General features: G+C 44.9%; 1 protein-coding gene across 5 annotated transcripts in view; it reads right to left on the bottom strand.

The window, feature by feature from the left end:
* Positions 1-22379, bottom strand: part of LOC139056239 (chromosome-associated kinesin KIF4-like) — a 100940-nt gene that overhangs the window by 5938 nt on the left and 72623 nt on the right. For all 5 annotated transcript variants that reach the window (XM_070534298.1, XM_070534295.1, XM_070534297.1 and 2 more), the window contains 7 exons: positions 16232-16311; positions 15430-15600; positions 13483-13572; positions 11932-12009; positions 9129-9212; positions 3601-3717; positions 1011-1061 (listed from right to left, as the gene is read on the bottom strand). In XM_070534298.1, the coding sequence (XP_070390399.1) occupies positions 1011-1061; positions 3601-3717; positions 9129-9212; positions 11932-12009; positions 13483-13572; positions 15430-15600; positions 16232-16311 (671 nt within the window). The remainder of the gene's footprint in view (positions 1-1010; positions 1062-3600; positions 3718-9128; positions 9213-11931; positions 12010-13482; positions 13573-15429; positions 15601-16231; positions 16312-22379) is intronic.

Raw genomic sequence — 22379 nt, forward strand, 5'->3', positions numbered from 1 at the left:
CTCCAGTTAACTTGAATTCTTGGTTAATTCGATCCTGACCAAAAGTCCCAGTTGGCTCCTATGCATATTTATGGGCCCAAATTTTTATTTCGATCCTAAACTTGGCTTTTGCCAAATAATTCGAAATATTTCTAACTTGGCCAGTACCTATGCCTAACCTCTATGGTGACCCCAATAGCGACTCCCTTACTGGCAGCCTCTTTTGGCAGAGCTTAGGGGACAGTGAATGTGTTGAATGAATGTCATCCTCCCACACAAAACACTCACTTTTTACGTGCTATAGGAAAACTTTTCATACAATAATGGTAGCTCAATGTTTGATCACGGTATTTGCCTTCTTTTCTTTCCCAGGAAAATTGGGCCAGGAATTGTGTTAGCGATGTTCGTGTGCTTTGCTGCATAAAGGCCAACCTTCATGGAGGGATCTTTAGCGCCAAATTTCGTGCAGCGAAAAATTCAGTGCGAAGCGCCGCCGCATATTCATCACCCCACACTCCATGCAAGCAAGAGCGGGCTAATGCTGCCTACCATGCAGCTGACACAGCCCGCGAGGAGTTATTGTAGCCAGACTAGGTCTATTTAGGCGTCAAATGGAAGCAAATGGCTGTGCTACTTTCTCATTGGTCCACACATTGGTCCAAGTGAATCAGCGACGTTTCTTTGATGTGTTTTTCTGCATGTTGTTTAACTCGACTCGCTGGATAATTGGATCAATTTCGTTGGTCCTGGCAGTGTCCAATTAACGGAAGTCAACTGTATTCGCTGCACAGAAACAAGAGGAGGTGAGAGAAACAGCATAACATCCATACCACAAAGAAAATTGAGAAATCAAGAAGAACAGCGATTTCATAAAACAATGAAATCATAATCTACAAATTTTTGCCAGTCCTCTTCTGACAAGTGCCAGGTGTTGTGCAGGAGTTACCTATACGCACATGCATAACAAGAGTGATTTCCTCAACTCCATTAATGAAGTCCCCCTACCAAGGCACAGAAGAGCAATAACATACCTTCATGGATTCAGGCTTTTCCTCCTCCTGCAACTTCTGCTTACGGCTGGCCTAAAGGGAATAAAAGAAGAGTGATTCAATTCAACTTCACAAACCAACACAAAGGCTATGAGAGGTGCTCAAGAGAAGGGCTTTGGATGAATTTTCACCACTATAGGTCGCTCAATTTGCACCCAAAACATGATACATAAGCTTTATCTTTTTCCCATTCTGTCCCCACCGAAATGTTGAAATTAGAATTAAATTCTGGAGTTTTACGTGCCAAAACCACGATACGACTACGAGGCACGCCGTAGTGGGGGGCTCTGGATTAATTTTGACCACCTGGGATTCTTTACCGTGCACCCAATGCATGGTACCCATCAAAATGTTGCCAGCGGGAATCGAACATGCGACTGCAGGTTAAGCAACAGAATATTGCAGCCACTTTCCAACTGCAGTGGCAACAACGACGGGCCTCGTCCATGCTCAACCATCACAGCAGTCCAGATTTCAATAAGAAAGCGCAATGCAAAGAGGCGGTGCAGTTTAGTTCAATCTGCGGAGATTACCATTGAAGGAGACCGCAGCCACATTTAGTGGGGCAGTGCCGGTGGTCCGGCATGCCACTCGTCCTTGGCCGCTGACTAGCTGGTATTCTTCCTCGAGATCTCGTCTTTCTTGTTCTCTTGGGGTGCGGCTGATAGTAGCCCCCATCGTAGGTGCCCTCCCCTTAACGCAGCATGCAAAGTACTTACATTATGTACAGTGTGCACAGAGGCCTTACATGTGCGTGCCAATGGTGAGGTGCATAGAAAGAATGAAGTTGGCATGAAGAAGGAAGTGGGAATTGATGGACTGCTTACATGCAGTTGCGATGATTGGATTTTCGCCTACATCTCATCAGAAGGTGCACATTCAGTGTAAAAGAAGGTGGATTTAGCCAGGAGATTATAATTCTGGGCCAACTCTCACTTTCATATTTACATGTGAAGTAGTGCAATGCTCTTGTTAGACAACTGCTGAACCAGTATGAATGAAATTTGCTGCACATAAGAGAGCAGAATTCTACCAACCATAGGAAGCAAAATTTCACCCTAGGGCCTCAAACCGAAATTTCAAACTAGGGCCTCAATTTTTTTTAATAGAAGTGACAGAAAATTGACAAGCTGAGAAAAAATTGCATCTGTCATAGCCTCTAAAACCGACAATATATAGCAGCTTACATGATATCTTTATGTTTACGATGGTTTTGCAAAAGTACCTGTTAATTAGTGGAGTTTTCATAGTGCTGCACAAAATATCAATTTTGTCCACTTAAGATGTCTAACAAGTGCAGGCTACATAAGTTATGTTTCATTATGCTTAAGTCGGAGTTGCAAGCACAGTGCTACACTTGTTAAATTTAGTGATTTTCAACAATTTCTGTAAAAAAAAAATGGTTTAAAATTATCTACTCTTGCAGTTGGCAGATTTTAACTTTCTTTCAAATGCAACAAATGACAATAAATGTGGCGCAGTGCATGCTGAGCAAAATGATTTCTTCATTCCCATGTACCAGAATAGGAGCTTCTTGGGAGAAGCTTCCCCTTAACTCATGCACACAACAGTGCTTTGAATGACGCTTCTTACATGGCAGCTTACCATTTCTAAGGCCATTCATAGAGGTGAAAAAGATTCACTCACGGTTACAACACTCCCCAATGCAAAATTTGAATGCAGCTCTATATGCGTTTTCATTTCGCAATATATTGAGGCAAAAGATTTGAGGGAGACGTGTAGCAGAGTCAGCAGTTGTCGAAGATCTGCTCAGTGGGTCAGCGTTGGAGGCTCCTGGCATGGACAGGGTTGGTCGTCACGAGCCGTTCCCCTACCCCTCCCAAGTCTCTTGCTTTTATAAGAAACTTGCTGCCATACGATACGACGCATGAAAAAAGTAGTGTTGTGGTTGATTACGATTCTCGTGTTTCATTCCTTTATCTGTGACCCAATAGAAATTGGTGCACTCTCACATGGTATACGACCTGACTCACGTGCCAATTGTCTCAAATGGTTTTTTGTGTTGTACGTCACAGGAAGCCAATACTACAGTTGAGAGAAATTGATCCTATGGCTATCACCAGCTTCAATTGTTTTTACTCCTTTCTCAAGTATGAATCCTCAGTTCACAGTAAGGCCCAACCTATGAGCAATTCCATGTGAGGGCACCCTGGGCAAGGGTAATAGGAAGGATTGTGCATGCTAGTTGTGTAGGAAACGAATGGAGGTGAGACACAAGTCTTGTGTGCGTAGCTAGGGATGCACATGCATGAATGCGATAATGTGCAACAACAATGCTTGGACTTGGCGACGAATTTCCTTGGTCCATGGTGTCACGAATGGTAAACTAGGCAAGTGATCCTAATATCCGTAAATATCCACCAGCAATCTAACCTCACCTATTTCTTTTTAGCAACCCTGTAGTTGTGATAAAAGAGCCTAGTTGTGATCAAAGCGCCTCATAATTCTGTTGCACAACAACTGCTGCAAACATCTGAATGTTGCATTTGTTGAGCACAGGGCAGATTACTGTGAACTGGTCCAGAGTAATGAAAGTGAAACGTGCAGTTACCTGGCTCCGTTCACTGCTGGGACACCAGTCCGGGTCGTTCACATCATCAGGCTCATCTTTGATAATAGACAGCAGGTATTCGTATGTGGGGGCTTGTAGCTTCAAGAGAGGCTTCTTCTGCAACAATGCACATGCCACACAAAGTGTCACAACAAAACAAGGTGCTGTGCTAGTGACATGGTACGGTTTCATAAATGTGTGGATATTGTTGCTGGGTTAGTCGATCAGCAAGTTGGCCTTAAAACTGCATAGATGTACACATCATATAAGGAAGACTGTTTTGTTATACCAAATTTTGTTATACTGACATTCAATACTTTATGCAAAATGAGTAGTCACAGATGAACTTCTCTTACACGGAAAGGGCTGCAAAATTCTCCAAATTACGACGAAATAGGCAAGAACAGATTTGAATGAAAAAAAAACAATTGTTTTGTTCAACTTGAGAGTCAGCGACGAAACATACGGTTTCATACCATGTTGACGGTATCATCACATTGGCGGTACAAAGCGAAGCCAGCCATGCTTTTATGTACACTCTGCCCCCGCAGCTGATAGTGTTGGTCACAGTGGGGCGATGTTATCATGAAAAGCACCAGCAGCCGGGAGACAAATGCTTCGTCTGCTTGTTGCTTAGATACATCTTCAAAAATCGATGTTGCGCAACCTCCATCACTAAAAGAGGGAAGGCACAGGGCCACGCCATCACAGCTTGCCCAGTCTTTGCACGTGTAGCAGGTTATCTCAAAAGCAGGGCACGCAGCCTGTGTATGCGGTCAAGCCACACTGACGGCCATGCGCAGCCACAGCTGCGCTAGAAATGTAGACGCACGTTGACGCTTGCCCTTATCACCCACGCATTACCAGAAGCTCGCTCCTTCCCTTCCTCACACGGGAAGACTGTGCTCATCAAGCCAGCATCCTTCTTGGCTCACCCTTCCATCCTTTCACTTGTACCTAGAGCACACAGTGCTCCAGGTACATGGGGTGTGATAGGTCACACATGGGGCGTGATAGAATCTTGTCACATTTTCACTTTACAAGGAACATGACACTGTACCACTTTGGTGGCCGCTCTGGGTTGCACGATTGTAGAGGCAAGTTCTTAAGCAGCCACATGTATTTCAACCATTTGACCAACTGAGTCCTCAGAAATTTCTATTTAGTGCCTCGGTATTCCTTCACAGCGGCAGTGACACTTCGTTACATTCAAATTGTGTCAGGCACGTACGCAGGATGTTTTTTCAGGGGGGAGGGGGCAACCCAAGGTAACTTGTATGCAAATGAGGGGGGAGGGTGTACTTTACTAGAATAAATGTGAATAACGTCCACCATTTGCCATAAAAACTCGTAAACCCACGAAAGAGAAATGAAATAAGGTGTATTTTACAGGTACGCACTGTGGTGACACCTCTCCTTTACTTCGCAAACAGGGAACTACATCAAATGGACTTGCGCAGGAAAAAAGTGCAGGAAAGAAGCGCAGGAAGAACACTGCCAAGAAGTAAAGAAGCCAAAATGTAAAATAAAGATTACTTTAGTAGAATACAACTTAAAAAAAAAACAGCAGTTGGCAACCAAGGAACAAAAACCGCGTGCGGTTTTGTTACTTCCCCAGCCAATTACAGAAGCAAACAAAATCGTCGTCATGCGGCCTTTTCAAAATGTAGTGCTGTTCTTGAAGAGTCTTTTCATCGGCGGAAGCAATGAGGTGTGCTACAGACATGGACCAAGTGTATGGAGTCTGAGCATTGCACTCTTCAAAAATCTGCGGTGCCTTTCATTTCACTGCTGAACCCGTTTTACTCATGAAACTTCACTGCCAACTAAAGCGAAACTTAATAAACAGTGGCAGCAAAGCAAGCATGTTATTTCAGTTCAATAAAGAATTAGGGTTTGGCCATTCAACTGTAATAGGCGAGGAGAAATGTATAAAATTACGCGCTAATAATTTTATTTTTGTGGTTACCGCCTTATTTGGGGAACAGAAAAAGTTTGAAGTACGAATTATTTGCAGCCTCCCGGAGGAACAGTGGCTGGCGGTTATGAGGGCGTGGGCGGGGTTTCACTGCAGACATAATTTGTGTACGACTACAGTAGCGTATTTTGAATGAGCTCTGGAAGAACTATAGAGAAATATATATTTGAGGAACCATCACAGTTCTTTTGGATCCCTTGTTTATGCTCTACCAAGTTAAGTGCTGCAAACGACTCGTATTGTTATTTGGGAAGTTACGTAGCAATGCTTGGCTGCCAGTCCAGCACAACCTTGTACGGTGCAGGACGCTGCAATTCTAAACGTGCTATCCCCACTGCGGAAGCTTAGCAAGACACTTATATAGGCACAGCATAGAAGTGGCTACGTCAGGCTGCTCGACTGGTAACTGTAGAAGCGTCATTCGAAGCACATGGAATTGTTATCCACTTCTGGTGGCGTTTTTTCTACTTCCTCTATAAATAAAAAGATGTTGATCTATAAATATTTTCATAAACAACGGTTAAATTTGTTAACTTTCGCTTTTTCTTCCTCTTTGGCTGTTGCCTCGGTTGCCGACAATGGATTCCTCAGTAGGTCGCTTAATTTCTCAACGCCTTGCGACTCTCGTTTCCAGGTGGCAATTTTGCACGAAAAGTGCTCTACAATTAGGCAAAAACCAGACGAGGTAACGGATGACATCCATGTTGCTTATGGATTTAATGGTTATTGCAGGGTTCCATGATGGACGCTGTCTCGCATTATTTTATTTTTCACCTTATCTAACCCGTATCGCGGTTATATGGTTCCGAGAACCTGTCAGCGTTGCGGCGAGCTGTTACTCGAGGAAATAATGAAGCAAAAGGAAAAATTAAACGCAATTGGCGTTTTCTCTGGCAGCAACTCGTTCCATGTGAATACAGACCAGCTGACCACGAACCGAATCCCTTTCTTGGTACCTGGGTCAGTCTAAACAAAGAAGGCTGCACTAAAGAAGCGACAGCGAAGCACAAGACCGTCGAAAAGATGGTGACAACTGAATGCATCTTGAGTTAATCGCGTGGGCACCGAATCGATGAGGGAACTGGCCTTCACACCCCAAAGGATGCCGATAACTACCGCCATCCAAAAGGAGTGAAAAAAGGCAATGCAGTGTTGACCGCCGAATGGCTGTCAAGTTTCAACAGTGGTTTGGTGGCGCTATAGGAATGTGTATGAGAAGTGGTGGCGTGTGGGTGGGGAGGGGGGGTATGCGTCTTAATGTCGGGGGGGCGGGTACGTGCCTGAATTGGGTATAAACACACTTTGTTATGCTGAGTTTCAATATACATAGTGTTCATGGACAGGAAATAATAGAATGTTAAATACTTCATTATATCTAGAATTTCATTATATTCAAGTTCCTTATATCGACAGTTAACTATATATTACTTTCGTTTTATCATTGGTTGTAATGCAAGTACCGAGCAGAGAAACAAAACGACACAGTGATACACTAGCCATGGAATAAGCCAGGGGAGCAATACAGAAATAGCACAGTTGAACCCTGATTTACCACGCAAAAATGTCAAATTATTGGATATAACAAAGCAACTCTAGAATGTTGTCGATATCAGCGTGTACGATTATATATATATATATATATATATATATATATATATATATATATATATATATATATATATATATATATATATATATATATATATATATGCTAATGAATATTGGATACAGGGTTTGTAATAGGATTTGTAACAGGGTTTGTATACAGGATACAGGGCTGTAATAGCTCTTGCGTACAAAATTAGTATGTTTTCATGGCCTTTAAGCACCCCAACAGTACATTTATAAGAAATAAAGCGCCACATAATGCATGAAATCTTCAAGGAAGACATTGTGTAAACAACAAGCAAACTTTTTTTTTATTGCTCACGAATGCTCATTTGTCCTTTTGCACATAAACCTCTGCCTACCACCACCACAAAGATGCTAATCAGGTTCAATTGCTTGAAATTACAGCTTGCGAAAATCTCATGGTCAAATACACAAATAGATTCACTAAACTTTGCTGGAAGCAAAATTCAAGAATTTCTTAGCACTTCGTAAAACTTAAAGGGACACCAAAGGCAAATAATCTCTAAGGCGTTAATATTGTCACAAACAGAGAGCCTTAGTAATCGAGAAACTGCAGTATATGCAGCACACAATTAGAGACTCCCCGGATGACGAAGGTACTGCTCATTTAAGCTCTGTCACTAGTTCTGAGCTACTCGTCATAAAAACACCATTGCATAGCTTTATAAGACGAAAGAAAATGCTACTTGCCTAGTTCATTTCATTATTTTTTAAAGAACTGATTGACATTACCCTTGACAACAACACAGGCGGTCAAAAGGTTTCGTTTTCGCTTGACTCTGCATTATAATAAAAGCTTTGAGCGCTAAAAACACACAGGAACTACAAAATGCTAAAAGCACGCACCAACTAGCCCACTTATCCATTCTTTTGCTCGACTCTGCGCCGCCCGTGCTTTCGTGTTTCAGTAGTTTCGTTATCTCGTAGTGCTGCGCTGGTTTCGCTGTTTCGCGAAACTCGCACAAACTGCAAGTAGCACAGAACTCCCCTTCCATGTGATGTATCGGGAAGCCCGAACTGCCCACGCCACTTGATGAAAGGCAGTTGCAGTGGCAGTGAATCCATCGCTCTGTCTTGGCTCGGTTTCTCCATGGCTGCGCGTTTGCGTTCCATGCAAAAATCCGTACCACCGTCTGTCGGGCATCGTTTTACTCACTGAAGGCAGCAAAGGACGGCAATGGCACATGCAACGTTACCATTCCCCAGTCGGGTGGCAGGATACTTGAATTGCGATAGAGGTGTTCGGACCCTTCAGATGCAATTTTCTCATAAACTAAGTCTTTTCTTGACATGAAACAAGCGTTGTCTTGAATAGTATTTAAACAGTCCATGTCGACTTAGTATTTACCTTTAGTGTCCCTTTAAGGGCTTTGGAAGACTTAAACACAAGTCTTATTTCCTTTTTTTTTTAAATTCTGAGGTTTCATTTGCCAAAACCACAATCTTATTAGGAGGAACAGTGTAGTAAGACACTCTGGGTTAATGTTGGCCACCTAAAGAGCTTTATTGGCCACCCAATGCATGGAACCATGGGTGTTTTCGTATTTCACCTCTATCGTAATGTGGCTGCCATGGGAGGAATTTGATCCCACGACTTAATGTTTAGCAGTGCAACATCATAGCTGCTAAGTCACTACGCCGGGTAAAACAGTTTCACTTTCAAGGAACACTACAAAACCTGCAGATAAACTATGACATTTTTCTATTAGATGAAACTGTTATAAGATGTTATCTTCTTCGGTTAGTAATAAAGCACTATTAAACAGTGCAACAAGGTGCACTGCAAAAAAGGGATGCCGCATTATGCGTTTCCCTGTCTTTTTGCACCGTTTACCAGCAATGAGCAGAAAAGCAATGCAAGGGAGGGGTGGGGGGGTGTACCAAATAAAATACCAACAGGATCACAAACAACCCTTACGGCTCGAGGCTTCCGCTTGATCTTTTTGGCACAACTGGTGTCTTCGAAGAACTCAACGTGGCTGCCTTTGAAGTTTGCGAGTTCCTGCAAGCAATGAACAATGCCTTCACTGTACCACATCGACAATGGGTGAATTACCTCACTCTTCTCACTGCTACACCACTCTCAGCCTCACCCAAGTGATTCACGATCATTATGCTCTGGGCTCCTTATGAAAGAGGCTGAGCTTCAATTTCGCTTGCCTCCACAAGACCTTGAAGTATGTGAGCTTTACACCAACGCAATAGCTTTTCTAAACTTTTCTCAAGCTCAAATTGGCATGCGACATTGAATGTAACCAATGTAAATAGCAGATTTAAATACAGAAGGGAAAAAAGGAAAATCATAACTATCTCAGGATTCCATTGATTGTGGGCCTATTATGTGCCAGCCAAGAATGCTACTATGATTTAGATCTACATTAGCTGCTACACAAATGCCACATAAAACGATATAAAACCGTTCCAATTTCTCAAAAGGTACAAGAATAAGATGCTACCAATAGAGTTACTGTATAGTACAATGAGCGAAAATGCACATGGGCGAAGAACTGGAGCTACTGCAGACTCGCCAAGCTTAAAATTTGAACAATGCTACAGCCAAAGCCAAGAAATACTAAATTTTCGTACAAACACTAAAAGTTATAGTACTGTATCAGTTCAGTTTTCTTTTTTTTTAACCACAGACTGCTTCATAAGGACTTTGAACAGATTCTCTGCTTTACAGCTGATGCTCAAACAGCAACAGAGACAAACAAAAGGAAAATTTATAATGTATACTTATGATGAAACATTTGTGTAATGGCAGCCGCAATTTAGGTTTCTGTTATAGAATTGGTTCTATAACTCATCCAGCAGGACTTCTAGCATATCCCAATGGAGATACTAGCACCTTTCTCGTATGGAAGGAAAGTAAACGCAGTTACTGTATTTAGTGTTCATGCTTTTTTGATATGTCCAACTGTAACGCACACCAAATTCCTTACGGCCAGAAACGAAATAGGCAGTTGCCCTCGATAAATGCACACCCGAATTTTCATACTTCAGAAAATTAATAACACAATACCCTCGATCGTTCCCTCATCAAATTTTCACAATAAGAGACAGAAATAGCATTTTGCACTTCCAAGCCATCTCCCACTTGGAAAAATAGAATGTATTGCATCCAACCCACAGTGGACCGAACATCAATAATGATCACTGTCCGAGCGTTTATCAGTATTGATTGCCCTGAGCCTGTTATCTACAGTGCCATACATGGCATTTGAGATCCATTATTTCTTTGACTGTGTTGCACACCATAGTAGACGGGATCCAAAGAAGGGGGATGGGATGTGGACAGAACCTATTGTAGTTTTAGTTTCGTACTCGAATCTAATGAGTATGTCATATTTTATAGACCTTTTCCGGAGAGAAAAAAAGGTGCCCTTCGAATAAACAGTCAAAGTGGGAGGACAAATATAGCGGGGTTAGTAAGGCTGCAGCTATTGGTAGAAATGTACTGCGACTTGCTCAGGTATGGTATATATCTCCTTCAGGTGCTGCGTACTTAATTGTGCATGTCCACATAGTGCATCGACACTTTGATAATGTATTTCAGACGTGTCCATGCATTTCGAACCAATTCTAATTGCACGTGTGCTGCAAATACATCAGCAAAACGAGTTGGAAAGTAAACTGCTGGATGCTATCTCTTGGTGTCAGTGTGAGATCACGTAGTGGGTTCACTTGTTTCATCATATTTCTCTATGGTGTACATCAGGAATATCATTCAAGTGGCTGTACAGGTATTTTTCATGTATGTTCGACATGAAATGGTTAATGTACGTGATACTCAGCATTCCTGTAGAGTTTTTGCATCGAATCCAGATTCTGTAAACTTGACGGAACTCTAAGCATTAAAAATTCTTAATTCACTTAGCAGCTGTACACCTTTGATGGTTATGAAGATGAAAGAAATGTGGTAAAGCTAAATTCTTATGGGACAGAATTGGCACCTGAAGGGGATATACTTGAAAGTAATAGTTGCATATAAAGGAAGTGCATGGAGGAAGAGCAATGAGAACAAAAATTTTGCTTACGTCCCCAAAGAGTATGGACAGAAGAAGAGCAATGAAATCAATCCAACATTCTTTCACCTGTGCCAATAGGCTAACTGCCATTGTATGTGATCCGTGTCATGCACTCATATTTCTATCATGATTTACGTGCCACTTCAATAAGTCAAACCTTTCTTTCCACAGTGGAACGAGTTTTCATGCTTCAGTGTTTGGACTGTGAAGAGGAAGAGGAAAGCGTGGAGAGGAAGACAATGGACAAGATGCTGAGAGATGGAGAGGAGGAGAGTATGCACGGGGCACGAAGCACGTTTGGTTGCAGCAGTAACAACGTCATTTGTGTTGCAGTGAATGCACACCTGTGCTCGTTCGTAGAAGAAGGGTTACAACTCGGTGACACAGGTTACGCCAGTTCCCTGTGTTGGCATGCATGGCGAAATACCAGAGAAATGGCTGTAAATGAAGTAGTATCCCATTGGTCAGTGGAGAGTGACACACCACATGAAGCTGCTTAACCCAAAAGACTAGATGCTCGACGGCAGTGACAGATTGCACAGACAGTCAAACTACGAGAAGCCTTGCATAAATCAATCAGCTTCGAAGGTTTCTGCACAATTTCTTTAAACTTGCATACAGCGCCCTGTGCTACACAGGACTCAGACAGCTGGCACTCAGCATACAAAGTTATAAATGAAAGAGGCATCCTACCCTTTTCAAGTTCTCCACTTCTTCGGTCTTTCTCTTCAGCTTGTCGTGGACATCCTGCAACCTAGATACTTCCAGGACCTGCGTCAGATGCACCAGAAAATACCTTTCTCTTTTCCTTGCAACTGTACTTGTTTATCTCATGCAGAAATGCTGCATTCAAATGCCCGCTAGTCTTTATGTGGTAAAACTATCACCATGGGTTGCACAAATGTATGTGTGAACATTAGCAGAGGTCAACTCATCCAACACCTGCTCTCTTTTAGGAACAAAACAATGGAAGCTTCAGCTTATGTATGAATGCCATTGCTTGTTACAAGGATCTTCAGTAAAGGTCAAATGAAGCGAAAAATTTAATTAACCAATGCGCAATGAATGAAAATTCCTCCAGATAACATGCTTGTTCCCTCTATAAAGATAGGCATATTTGCTCGCCTTCTGGTGGCTAATTGGTTCGATCTTGGCACATGCTTTCGCGTTTTCCATACTCACTAGGGCAGCTTTCTCGGTTGATCACTTTCTGAGACCATTTCACTTCTGCATTATGCCTGGCACTCTCTGCATGCATTGTGGGGACCCCTAAGCAAGCTGTGAGCAGGTGAGTTGGTCTGTGACAGTCGAAAGTGCAATCAACTTCACTAACAGAGTTGTTTCTTTGCTTTTCATGGTTGCTTCTATGCTTCCAAATTAAAATTCAATTATCACCATCATCATTCTATGAATATTCCTCTAAAGGTCCCCAATTGTAAAATTTAATGTCTTGGAATTGCAGTGGTTTAATAGGGATGCCTCAGTGGAGGGCTTCGGATTAATTGTTGCTTCCTTGTGTGGACCATGTGGAATTCTTTATATTGTGCATTTAAATCTAACTAAATGAGCATTTTCGCATTTCACTCCCACCGAAGTGCAGCCGCTGTGGCTGGGACTGAAGCCTGCAACCTTGTGCTCGGCAGCAGAACGCCACAGCCGCTGAGCGAATGCGGCCGGTACTGTGCTTCAGCTGCCTTCGTGCAAACAAGGTCAGCAGTTCAATGCTCTCTGCTGAATATTTCTGTAGCTTTTGCTTCTAGATAAATGACAAACGCAGGGATCCTGGCAAAAGACCCAAGCAAAACTGACTGCAGGCCTTATTAGTGTCATCACATTTACTTCAAGTTTACTTTCCCCGGATAACATGGAGGGAGCAGCCACACAAAAGCTACCGAACTGAGTACCTTGACAGAGGTAGTGAGCCGCTCCTTTGGTGGCAATGGGCCACTTAACTGCAAGTATGCTTCAGAGAGGCATCGAATGATTAACAAAAAAGTAAACATTACCTTCTTACATTACAACATTACACGCATGTACCTATGCGTACAAACTAGGCATATGCAGACACTTATGTTCAAAACAAACAACAGCTTCAGTAAGTGCGAAGACAGGTTTGAAAACTAATAAGTTTAACTGACTTTAGCACCAGACCACTGTAGCACCACTAGTAATATTTTGCCATTTTCTCTCTCTCTCTCTCTTTGTTTTTGCAGGCAGCATAATCCAAGCAGACCAAAGCAGTACCTGGCTTTGCAGTTTCTCCACGAGAGAAGCATCCATATCTGGATTCGACTGGAGCGTTGTGTTGGCAGAGTGCTTGAGCAGGAGGAGTTTCTGGAATGAGTGCAGTGAGTTCTTAGTCTTTTTTGTTTAGTCTAACACACAATATGCTTCTCTTATACCTTGTTCTCAAGTTGGCCTTAGTACATAACAGAATACAGTTTGCTGAATAGTGTAAGCTAATGCTGCTAAATGTATCGCGAAGTGCCGTCGCCCATGGGCACCTGGCACACTGGCTATTGGTTTTGGCGCATGCGTACTGAGACATGCATCCGCATAAAAGGCAACGCCTGCATGCTTAGGGGGTTGTTGTCTGGCCAAGCTATGCGCTAACTCGGGGGTTGTTCACCCCACGGTATGTACTACGAAAAACTGACAGTCTGTTTCTCGACCTTTTTTTTTTTATAGAGTTCAATTCACAAATGGAAAGCGCTATTGTTATGCATGTTTATATGACAACTTCAAAGACATCGGACAATTAGCGGGAACTGAAGTGTTCTTAAGTGCATAAAAAGTGCTTGTATAATCTCTAACTTTAATTGGGCTCCCTAATTCGATGAATCTGTTTCCTTGTATATAACAACCATTTTGTTCAAATATTGTTTCTGTCTTGATTATTTATTCACAAAATATTGTGCATAATACTTTGGAACTCCGATTAGACGACTTTCTTGGACCACGCCAAAATGTCGTTTAATCTAAACAACTACAATTATGTCCATAATACAAGGCTTTACACGAGAGAGTAGCAAGGGGCATCAGTTTAAGCTATGTAGGCTAATACTTTGCAAGATTCAGAAACCAAAACCACTTTTTTTAGCATACTCTGCCTGCCAGCATGCTAAAACGTTCCTTTCTCATTTACAGACCATTGAAATTCAGTCAATTACTTATAGACTGTCTTTGAGTCACATAGAAAAAGTTGTTTTTCAAGAGCACCAACATCCGCAGGAGGGTCAACTACGGTGTCGTCTCATGCAGACGAATTTCCGAATGTTGCCAATGCGAACTTAGGCAGAAGCACGGCAGCATCTGAGGTGTTGCCGTTATTTGAGGTGGCAGCCGGAAGTGTTGGCAGAAACCCAATGACAGATGCATGAGAAGTCTCGTGTTGTCGTGCAAACAAGGCTCTGAGCTGCATACATAGGCACTGATGGATATCCGATACGATCTGCGTGTCTTTCGGTGGCTAATCGGTTCAATCTTCGCACACATTTTCGTGCTTTCCCTACATGCTAGGGCAGTATTCTCTGGTGATCCCTTTGGAGATTGTTTCACTTCCACAAGACTTGTCAATGGATGCGCCGAAGTATGCAGCCAACAGCGCTCTTAGCATTGTATGAAGATAGCAAGCATGGCACAGCATCATAGACACTGTGGGCCGTATACCTGAATGCATCCAGTGAGTGGTGCAAGCACTGCTGAGAGAAAGAGCAAGGAGACAGCAACAAAAGGGATGAAGGTGGGCACCAGTTGAGTGACGCGAGGAGGGGGAAGGGAGAAGGAGTCTAGGAGGAAGCCCAAAGATCAGTCGGAGCGCTCCGCATGCAAAGGGATGCCCTCTCCTTCCGGATGGTGGCGTGAGGGAGCTGCTGGAAGCTGGAGGCACTTCTCACGTGTCTGCCGTCGAGTTCACAGTTTCGTGCGGGTTGTCATACGAGACGGGACGTGCACACTCTCACATCGCATAATCGAGGTTTTTTTTTAAATGCATTGTCTCTACAGGGAGTTCGCAGGGACTGCGTTAATCCATTGTAAAATCTAGGACGTTACAGAATAGGGGCACATATAACCAGGGTTCATTGTACTTCCAGTGTTGTTTTTCTTCTTGCCATTCATAAGTAGCCAAAAATTACACATGCATAGACTGCAGAGATGAAGAAAGAACAATAAATGTCTGGAGAAGCCAACCTCTTCTTGGTGTTGCTTGTTGAGGTCGGTTAGCCTCATGTCGAAGTCCCTCTCCATCTGCTGCACCCTGGCCTCCAGTCGTTCGATCTGCTTTTGGCGCTCGTCCAGTGCCCGCTCCTTCTCACTCAACTTTGAGGTCACCGTGTAAGCAGTCATGTTCTCGGACACAAGCTGCAGGGGAGTTAAAAGTCGCAGATCCGCACACACTCATTTTATTGAGGCTTTGGAACCTCTGCGGTTTTCTCAGAACTAGAAGAAAATAGTGTGCAGGACAGAGAAAGAACGGGACACGACAGCTCGCATGAGAAACGTGATGTCGAGCAGAATGTCCTATTTTCAGGTGCTTAAGAAACATGGACAGGTTTGCACACACATGCACATGCACCCCTGATCGAAAGCAAACAAACTAGAAATTCTGCGAGAAAGTTGTTTTTCTGCTCTGCCTGTGAAAATGTAACATGCAGAGAAGCACTGCAGTCCAAACATAGCGCTATGAACTTTCCAATGCACTTGTCTATCTGAGTTTGTGCGTCTCTTTGATAGGGCACATACACATCAGAACCAACATTTTTTAGTGAGCATTTCACAATGCTGAGGAGAGTTGAAAAAGACAAGCGAAACAAAGTGATGAGAGTGTGGGAACTGATATTTTTTTACTCCACTACAACAGCACAATTTATAACAAACAAAAGTTATCTGCTGGTGAAAGTTTACAAGCAGGACAGTAATTATCAAGAACAACCTTGAAGACTAAATTCCAATCAGCTGCATAATTATTCAAGGTGACCAAGGGCAGCCTCACCATCTCGAAGAGGTTCGTTGCAATGACCCTGCTCTCGACGATGTCGGTCACATTTGAGGCAAGGTTCTTTATATGTCGCTCTGTGAAGGAAAAAGAAAAACTTTCAACTTACTGGTGGATTCGTGGAGGTTGACGGTCTAAGAAACTCCAGGGTAATGAGAGATGCTATAGTCCAGGGCTCTGGATTAATTGATGACCATCTCAAGGTTTGTTAAAAGGACATCTACTTAGTTTAGACTGACAAAGTATTCCTTTAAGACTCTTTGTTAATTTTGCAGTATAAGGTCAATTATTGAAGAGAAAATGTAGGTCAAACTTCTGTTCATTTGAATTTTGCACCAAAGCCCCAGTGCCGGTATGTCGGTGTGATGTCACAGATTTCAATGCGTTTTCGTACTTGGGCCACTGTGGCACAGTAAAAAGTTTTGAAACTTGATGCCAAATTAAATCTTTGGCTGCCAAGTTTGGTGTGGTTATTTCAACTGATAAAAAATTACCTATGCCTAGCAGATGGTGTCAAAACACACGGAGTCACGGTGAGCTGGCACTGGAATTTCAAGGTGGCATTGCCACTTGTATTGTTTCTACCTTTCTTAATTTACTGAGCTCCTTCCCATGACAACAATGAATTCTTGGTATTGTGAATGGACAACTTACTAATACAGCTCAAATTACCGTATATACGCTTGACTAAGGTGTTCACTCTTTTTGCACTAAGAAATCAGGAATACTACATGGGGAAAGAAAAATTAGACTGCCATGGCATAGCCCTCGTGAAGCGCTGCACCTCATGGAGGTTGTGAAAAAAAAAAGTGCTGCTCGTACATATGTATGTATGTACACACACACACACACACACACACACACACACACACACACACACACACACACACACACACACAATATTTTCACTCTAGTGTTACATTGCTTGCATCGAAACATGGCCGCAGTGGCCGGGAAATAAATCTGTGACCTCAGCTCGGCAGCGGAATGGCACAGCCACCGAACCACCAAAGTGGCCGGCATCATTCATCACTGCAACACATATGTGCTCTTGTGAAGCTCTGCGAGGTCACTCAACAATGGCTAAAGACCATCGGGATATTTTTCTGTTATGTATTTCGATGCCAATCTTGTTGTTCTATGTCTGAATCGCTTTCTTGCTTATGAAAGCTGTTTCCCAGCCAAAGTGATGCCTCGGAGATCTTGCTAGACTCGTCTATCACGAACTTTGATTTAAAAATCTTTGATGTCCCACAATACCGATAGTGGAGAGCCTGAGAATACTGGGAATCCGCATATCCGAAAACGGCCATAACGGAGAAACCATTAGACTACTTGACAATAGTGTTCAACAAACAATCAGACTAATAAAGCGGATATCCAACAGGCACTATGGCATGAAAGAGCACAATCTCATCCGATTAATAGAAACATTCGTAATCAGTCATATTGTATATGTGGTTCTTTACCTCAAGCTCTACGCTGCAGAGAAAGCCAAGATAGACTGCATTATTAGAAGGGCGTATAAGCAAGCCTTGGGACTTCCGGCAAATACGTCAAACGAGAAATTCTTGGCGCTCGGCGTCCTAATGTACATTCTTGGCGACCTAATGTGCACAACACATTAGACGAACTTATTGAGGCCTAGAGAGTAGTGCAGTATGAAAGGCTTACACAGAGTTTGACGGGGAGACACATCTTAGATGACATCGGAATAACCTACGAAGCACAGCACGGAGTGCGGACAGACATCCCAAGGAAAATAAGGGAACATCTATCAATACCCCCACTCCCCAGAAACATGCACCCAGAGTTTCACCAAGATCGAAGAAACGCACGAGCGAGAGCTCTCCACAAAAGATTCCGTAATGCCAGGGATGTGGTCTATGTGGATGCGGCGGTGTACTCAAATGGACAGAGTATGTCAATAGTTGCTACGAGTCTAGAGGGTGACTGCAGAGTTAGTTGGACGGTGAAAACATGGAAGGCAGAGGTGGCGGAGGAAGCTGCCTTAGCACTGGCAATAGCCTCCACGGAAGCTAACATCGTAGTAAGCGACTGCAAGACAGCCGTCAAGAACTATGCAAAAGGAAGAATCTCGCCGGAAGCACTGAGAATTTTAAACAACTTTTGTGAAGATCGCGACATTCACATTATATGGGCACCAGCACACTCCTCCCTTCCCGGGAACGAAATAGCGCACAACCTGGCTCGAGAACTGACAGGCTGAGCAGGTGACACGCAACAAATACTGGGAACAGAGAGAGACCGGATGACCAGCTTTAACGAGATCACCAAACACTATAAATTGGGAAAGGCCCATTTCCCCCCGGCACACTCCTCGTTAAATAGACGGCAAGCGACGGCATGGCGCCTCTTACATATCATATATCCACCGGGTTCGGATACTTACACTTACATATACTTATACTTATATATATATAATACCTATACTTACATACTTATACTTATACTTATACTTATACTTATACTTACATATCCACCGGGTTCGGATACATATCCGAACCCGGTGGCCTACCACCGCTACTACCCGGACCTTTACACGGATAGATGTAGATTCTGTGAAGAAAGGGCAGACCTACAACACATGGTTTGGGCTTCTCCTCATACACCCATACAGAATAAAATAATTAAAACCAGAGAGCAGTGGGAGACCGCGTTGCTCAGCTGTGCACCGGAAGACCAACGCAAGGCAATCCAGCAAGTCGAAGATGCCGCCAGGGCCCAAGGGCTCGAGGCCGTCATTTAGGTAGAGGCCTAGGTCTCAAACCTGCTGTGCACAAATAAAGTTTATTCCTCCTCCTCCTCCTCCTCCTCCTCTTCCTCCCTGTAAGGCCGTACAAGAAGTTGAAGACTTGTGTCGTGGAACCTGAATTCGCAGATCTCTTTTCAACACTGTGCATGTAAAACGGTGGTATGCTGGACAAGTCTTTTGAACAGAGTGATTCATGTGAGCAATGTGAGGAAATTTCACAGAATACCTTGTAATCATGTAAATGTTCAAATGCAGCTGGGTTGGGAAGATGCAGGGCACGAGACAGGCTAAATGTATGCTAACCTGCATTTTTTTCTTAAAAGCGTTTTGTGCTTGCGAAATCTGAGCAATATTGACACGTGAGCAATATTGACACGCTCTTCACCGTCACTACCACGTGACATCTGGTGGAGGTGCTGGGTAAGTCCGGTCATGAATGGTAATTCTTGCCGTGCAGACTCCAGACGGCGTGATGAGGTGTCCTCCAGCGGTTCGAATTTGAGGGCCTTCCCACGTAGTCTTAACTTTCTTCAACTGGGCGGCGATGTGTCCACTCATGACGGAGTAATCAGCCCCTGTGTCGACTAAGGCAGTGACTGCGTGGCCGTCGAGAAGCACGTCGAGGTCGGTGGTTCTTTGTCTGGCGTTGCAGTTAGGTCGTGGCGTCGGATCACGGCTGTGTCGTGTTGAACTGAAGTTGGAACGTCGCGTCGTCGAGTCGTCGTTCGTCGGTGTAGTCTTGCCTTCCTGACTTCGTCGGGACGGCGGCGTGTCGTTGTTATGTTGTCGAGATCGTTTCGTCGTCGTCTTCGTCGGCGGCGGAGGATCTTCGTCAGTTCGATGAACAGCAACCGCACCTCCATCGGTTGCTGCTTTTAGTTTTCCGGATATGGGCTCGCTGACCGGCCCCGGGCTGGGCCAGTGTATGGTCGGCGCTGCGGCGACAGGTAGCGGCCTGGTGATGGCGAACGGGACGGCCGTCGAGGGCTCCACTGAGTAGCGGCGAGGTAATCGGCGATGTCACGTGGGCGCTCGCCAAGCTGTGGACGCGGCGCGTTGGCGGCGAAACCTCGCAGTCCCATCTCCCGGTACGGACATCGTCGGTAGACGTGACCCGCTTCTCCGCAGTGGTAGCAGAGCGGGCGGTGGTCAGGTGCACGCCAGATGTCCGTCTTCCTCGCGTAGGTGCGCTGGGTGACGGGTGGTCGTGCTGGTGGCGGCGGCGGCGGACGACGAAACTGTGGCGTGACAGGGCCCTGGCGCGGTCGCGGAGGGGGTCCTTGACGGCGTGCGACGGCGGCGTAGGTCATCGCTTGCGGCTCACGCTGCGGCGATTCAGGGGCTACTCCAAGTTGTTGTTGGAGTTCCTCACGCACGGCGTTGGCAATCGAAGCCACTTGAGGCTGTGATGATGGGAACAGCTTTTGTAGCTCCTCCCGCACGACAGCTCGGATAGTCTCGCGTAAGTCGTCGGTGGCCAGTGATTGAATTCCTCCGTAGTGGGTAGAGCTTGTACGGCGGTTGAATTGCCGGTTCCGCATTTCGAGTGTCTTCTCGATGCTGGCGGCCTCGCGAAGGAACTCTTCTACGGTCTTCGGTGGGCTTCGTATCATTGCGCCGAAAAGTTCTTCCTTTACACCACGCATGAGAAGGCGGACTTTCTTCTCCTCGGGCATATCCGGGTCGGCATGGCGGAACAGACGTTTCATTTCTTCCGTGAAGATGGCAACATTCTCGTTAGGTAGCTGCACTCGGGCGTCGAGCATGGCTTCGGCCCTTTCCTTGCGCACGACGCTCGTAAAGGTGCGCAGGAAGCCGGTACGGAAGAGGTCCCATGTCGTCAAGGTCGACTCCCGGTTCTCAAACCACGTTCTGGCGGCATCTTCTAAGGCAAAGTACACATGCCGCAGCTTGTCGTCGGAGTCCCAGTTGTTAAAAGTCGCGATTCGTTCGTAGGTCTCCAGCCAGGATTCTGGGTCTTCAGTCGCTGCTCCATGGAAGGTCGGAGGGTCCTGAGGTTGTTGTAGGATAACGGGGGACGCTGGGGCAGCCATTGGAGTTGTTTTGACCACGATCTTCTTTGTCGACTCAGGTAGAAGTCCGTGCTCTGGGGGCAGTCCTTGCAGTCTGCGGCTAGCACGCTGGTCTTCGGCGATGTTAGTTTGGTCCTCGGGCTTCGGGCTTGGATCGCGGCTTTGCGGGGGCGTTCGGTACATGAACGCACTAGCACCTCCACCAGATGTCACGTAGTAGTGACTTTTTCTTCACTAAAACAACTGGAGACGCCCACGGGCTTTTCGACGGCTGGATGATGTCGTCGCGCAGCATTTCGTCGACTTGGTGTCTTATAGCTTCGCGTTCTCGCGTCGAAACTCGGTAAGGGCTCTGGCGGAGTGGTCGAGCGCACTGTTCGGTTATTATGCGATGCTTTGCGACTGGGGTTTGTCGAATCCTCGATGACGTCGAAAAGCAGTCTTTGTATCGTCGAAGCAGACTTCTGAGCTGCTGTTGCTTAATAACTGGGAGACTTGGATTAATGTCGTAGTCTGGTTCGGGAACCATGGTCGTCGGGGTAGATGCGGCGGAATCCGAGAGGACAAACGCATTACCGGTTTCCAGAATTTCCTCGATGTACGCGATCGTCGTGCCCTTGTTGATGTGCTTGAACTCCGGGCTGAAGTTTGTCAGCAACACATCAGTTTTCCCTCCATGCAGTCGAGCGATCCCTCTTGCGATGCAAATTTCACGGTCTAGCAGGAGACGTTGGTCGCCTTCGATGACACCTTCTACGTCAGCGGGTATTTCGGTGCCGACCGAAATAACAATGCTGGAGCGGGGCGGGATGCTCACTTGGTCTTCGAGCACACTCAAGGCGTGGTGACTACGAGGGCTCTCTGGCGGTATCGCTTTATCTTCCGACAGCGTTATTGACTTCGACTTCAGGTCGATGACTGCGCCGTGTTGGTTCAGGAAGTCCATATCGAGAATGACGTGTCGAGAACACTGTTGGAGGATAACGAAGGTGGCAGGGTAGCAGGGTGAGAACACTCAGTGAGAAACTACTCCGACGCTATTTCGGACCCTACAAGGTCATCCGACGTATTGGCGCTCTGGACTATGTGGTCGTGCCAGACGGCATTTCGCATTCACAGCGGCGCCGCGCACGATCTGAAGTGGTCCACGTGGTGCGCCTTAAATCCTTTTACGGACGCTGACGAAATTCTTTATTTTTTGTTGTTGTTTTCTTTGCTACGGGTGTTTTTATTTCGCTTGTATGTAGCATCGGGTCGATGCTTTTTAAGAGGGGGGTATTGACACGTGTACTTATCTTTATCGGGCGACCACGTTTCGCCGCTTGACAACTGTAAT

The sequence above is a fragment of the Dermacentor albipictus genome, chromosome 2 (assembly GCF_038994185.2).
Source record: "Dermacentor albipictus isolate Rhodes 1998 colony chromosome 2, USDA_Dalb.pri_finalv2, whole genome shotgun sequence".
NCBI lineage: Eukaryota > Metazoa > Arthropoda > Arachnida > Ixodida > Ixodidae > Dermacentor > Dermacentor albipictus.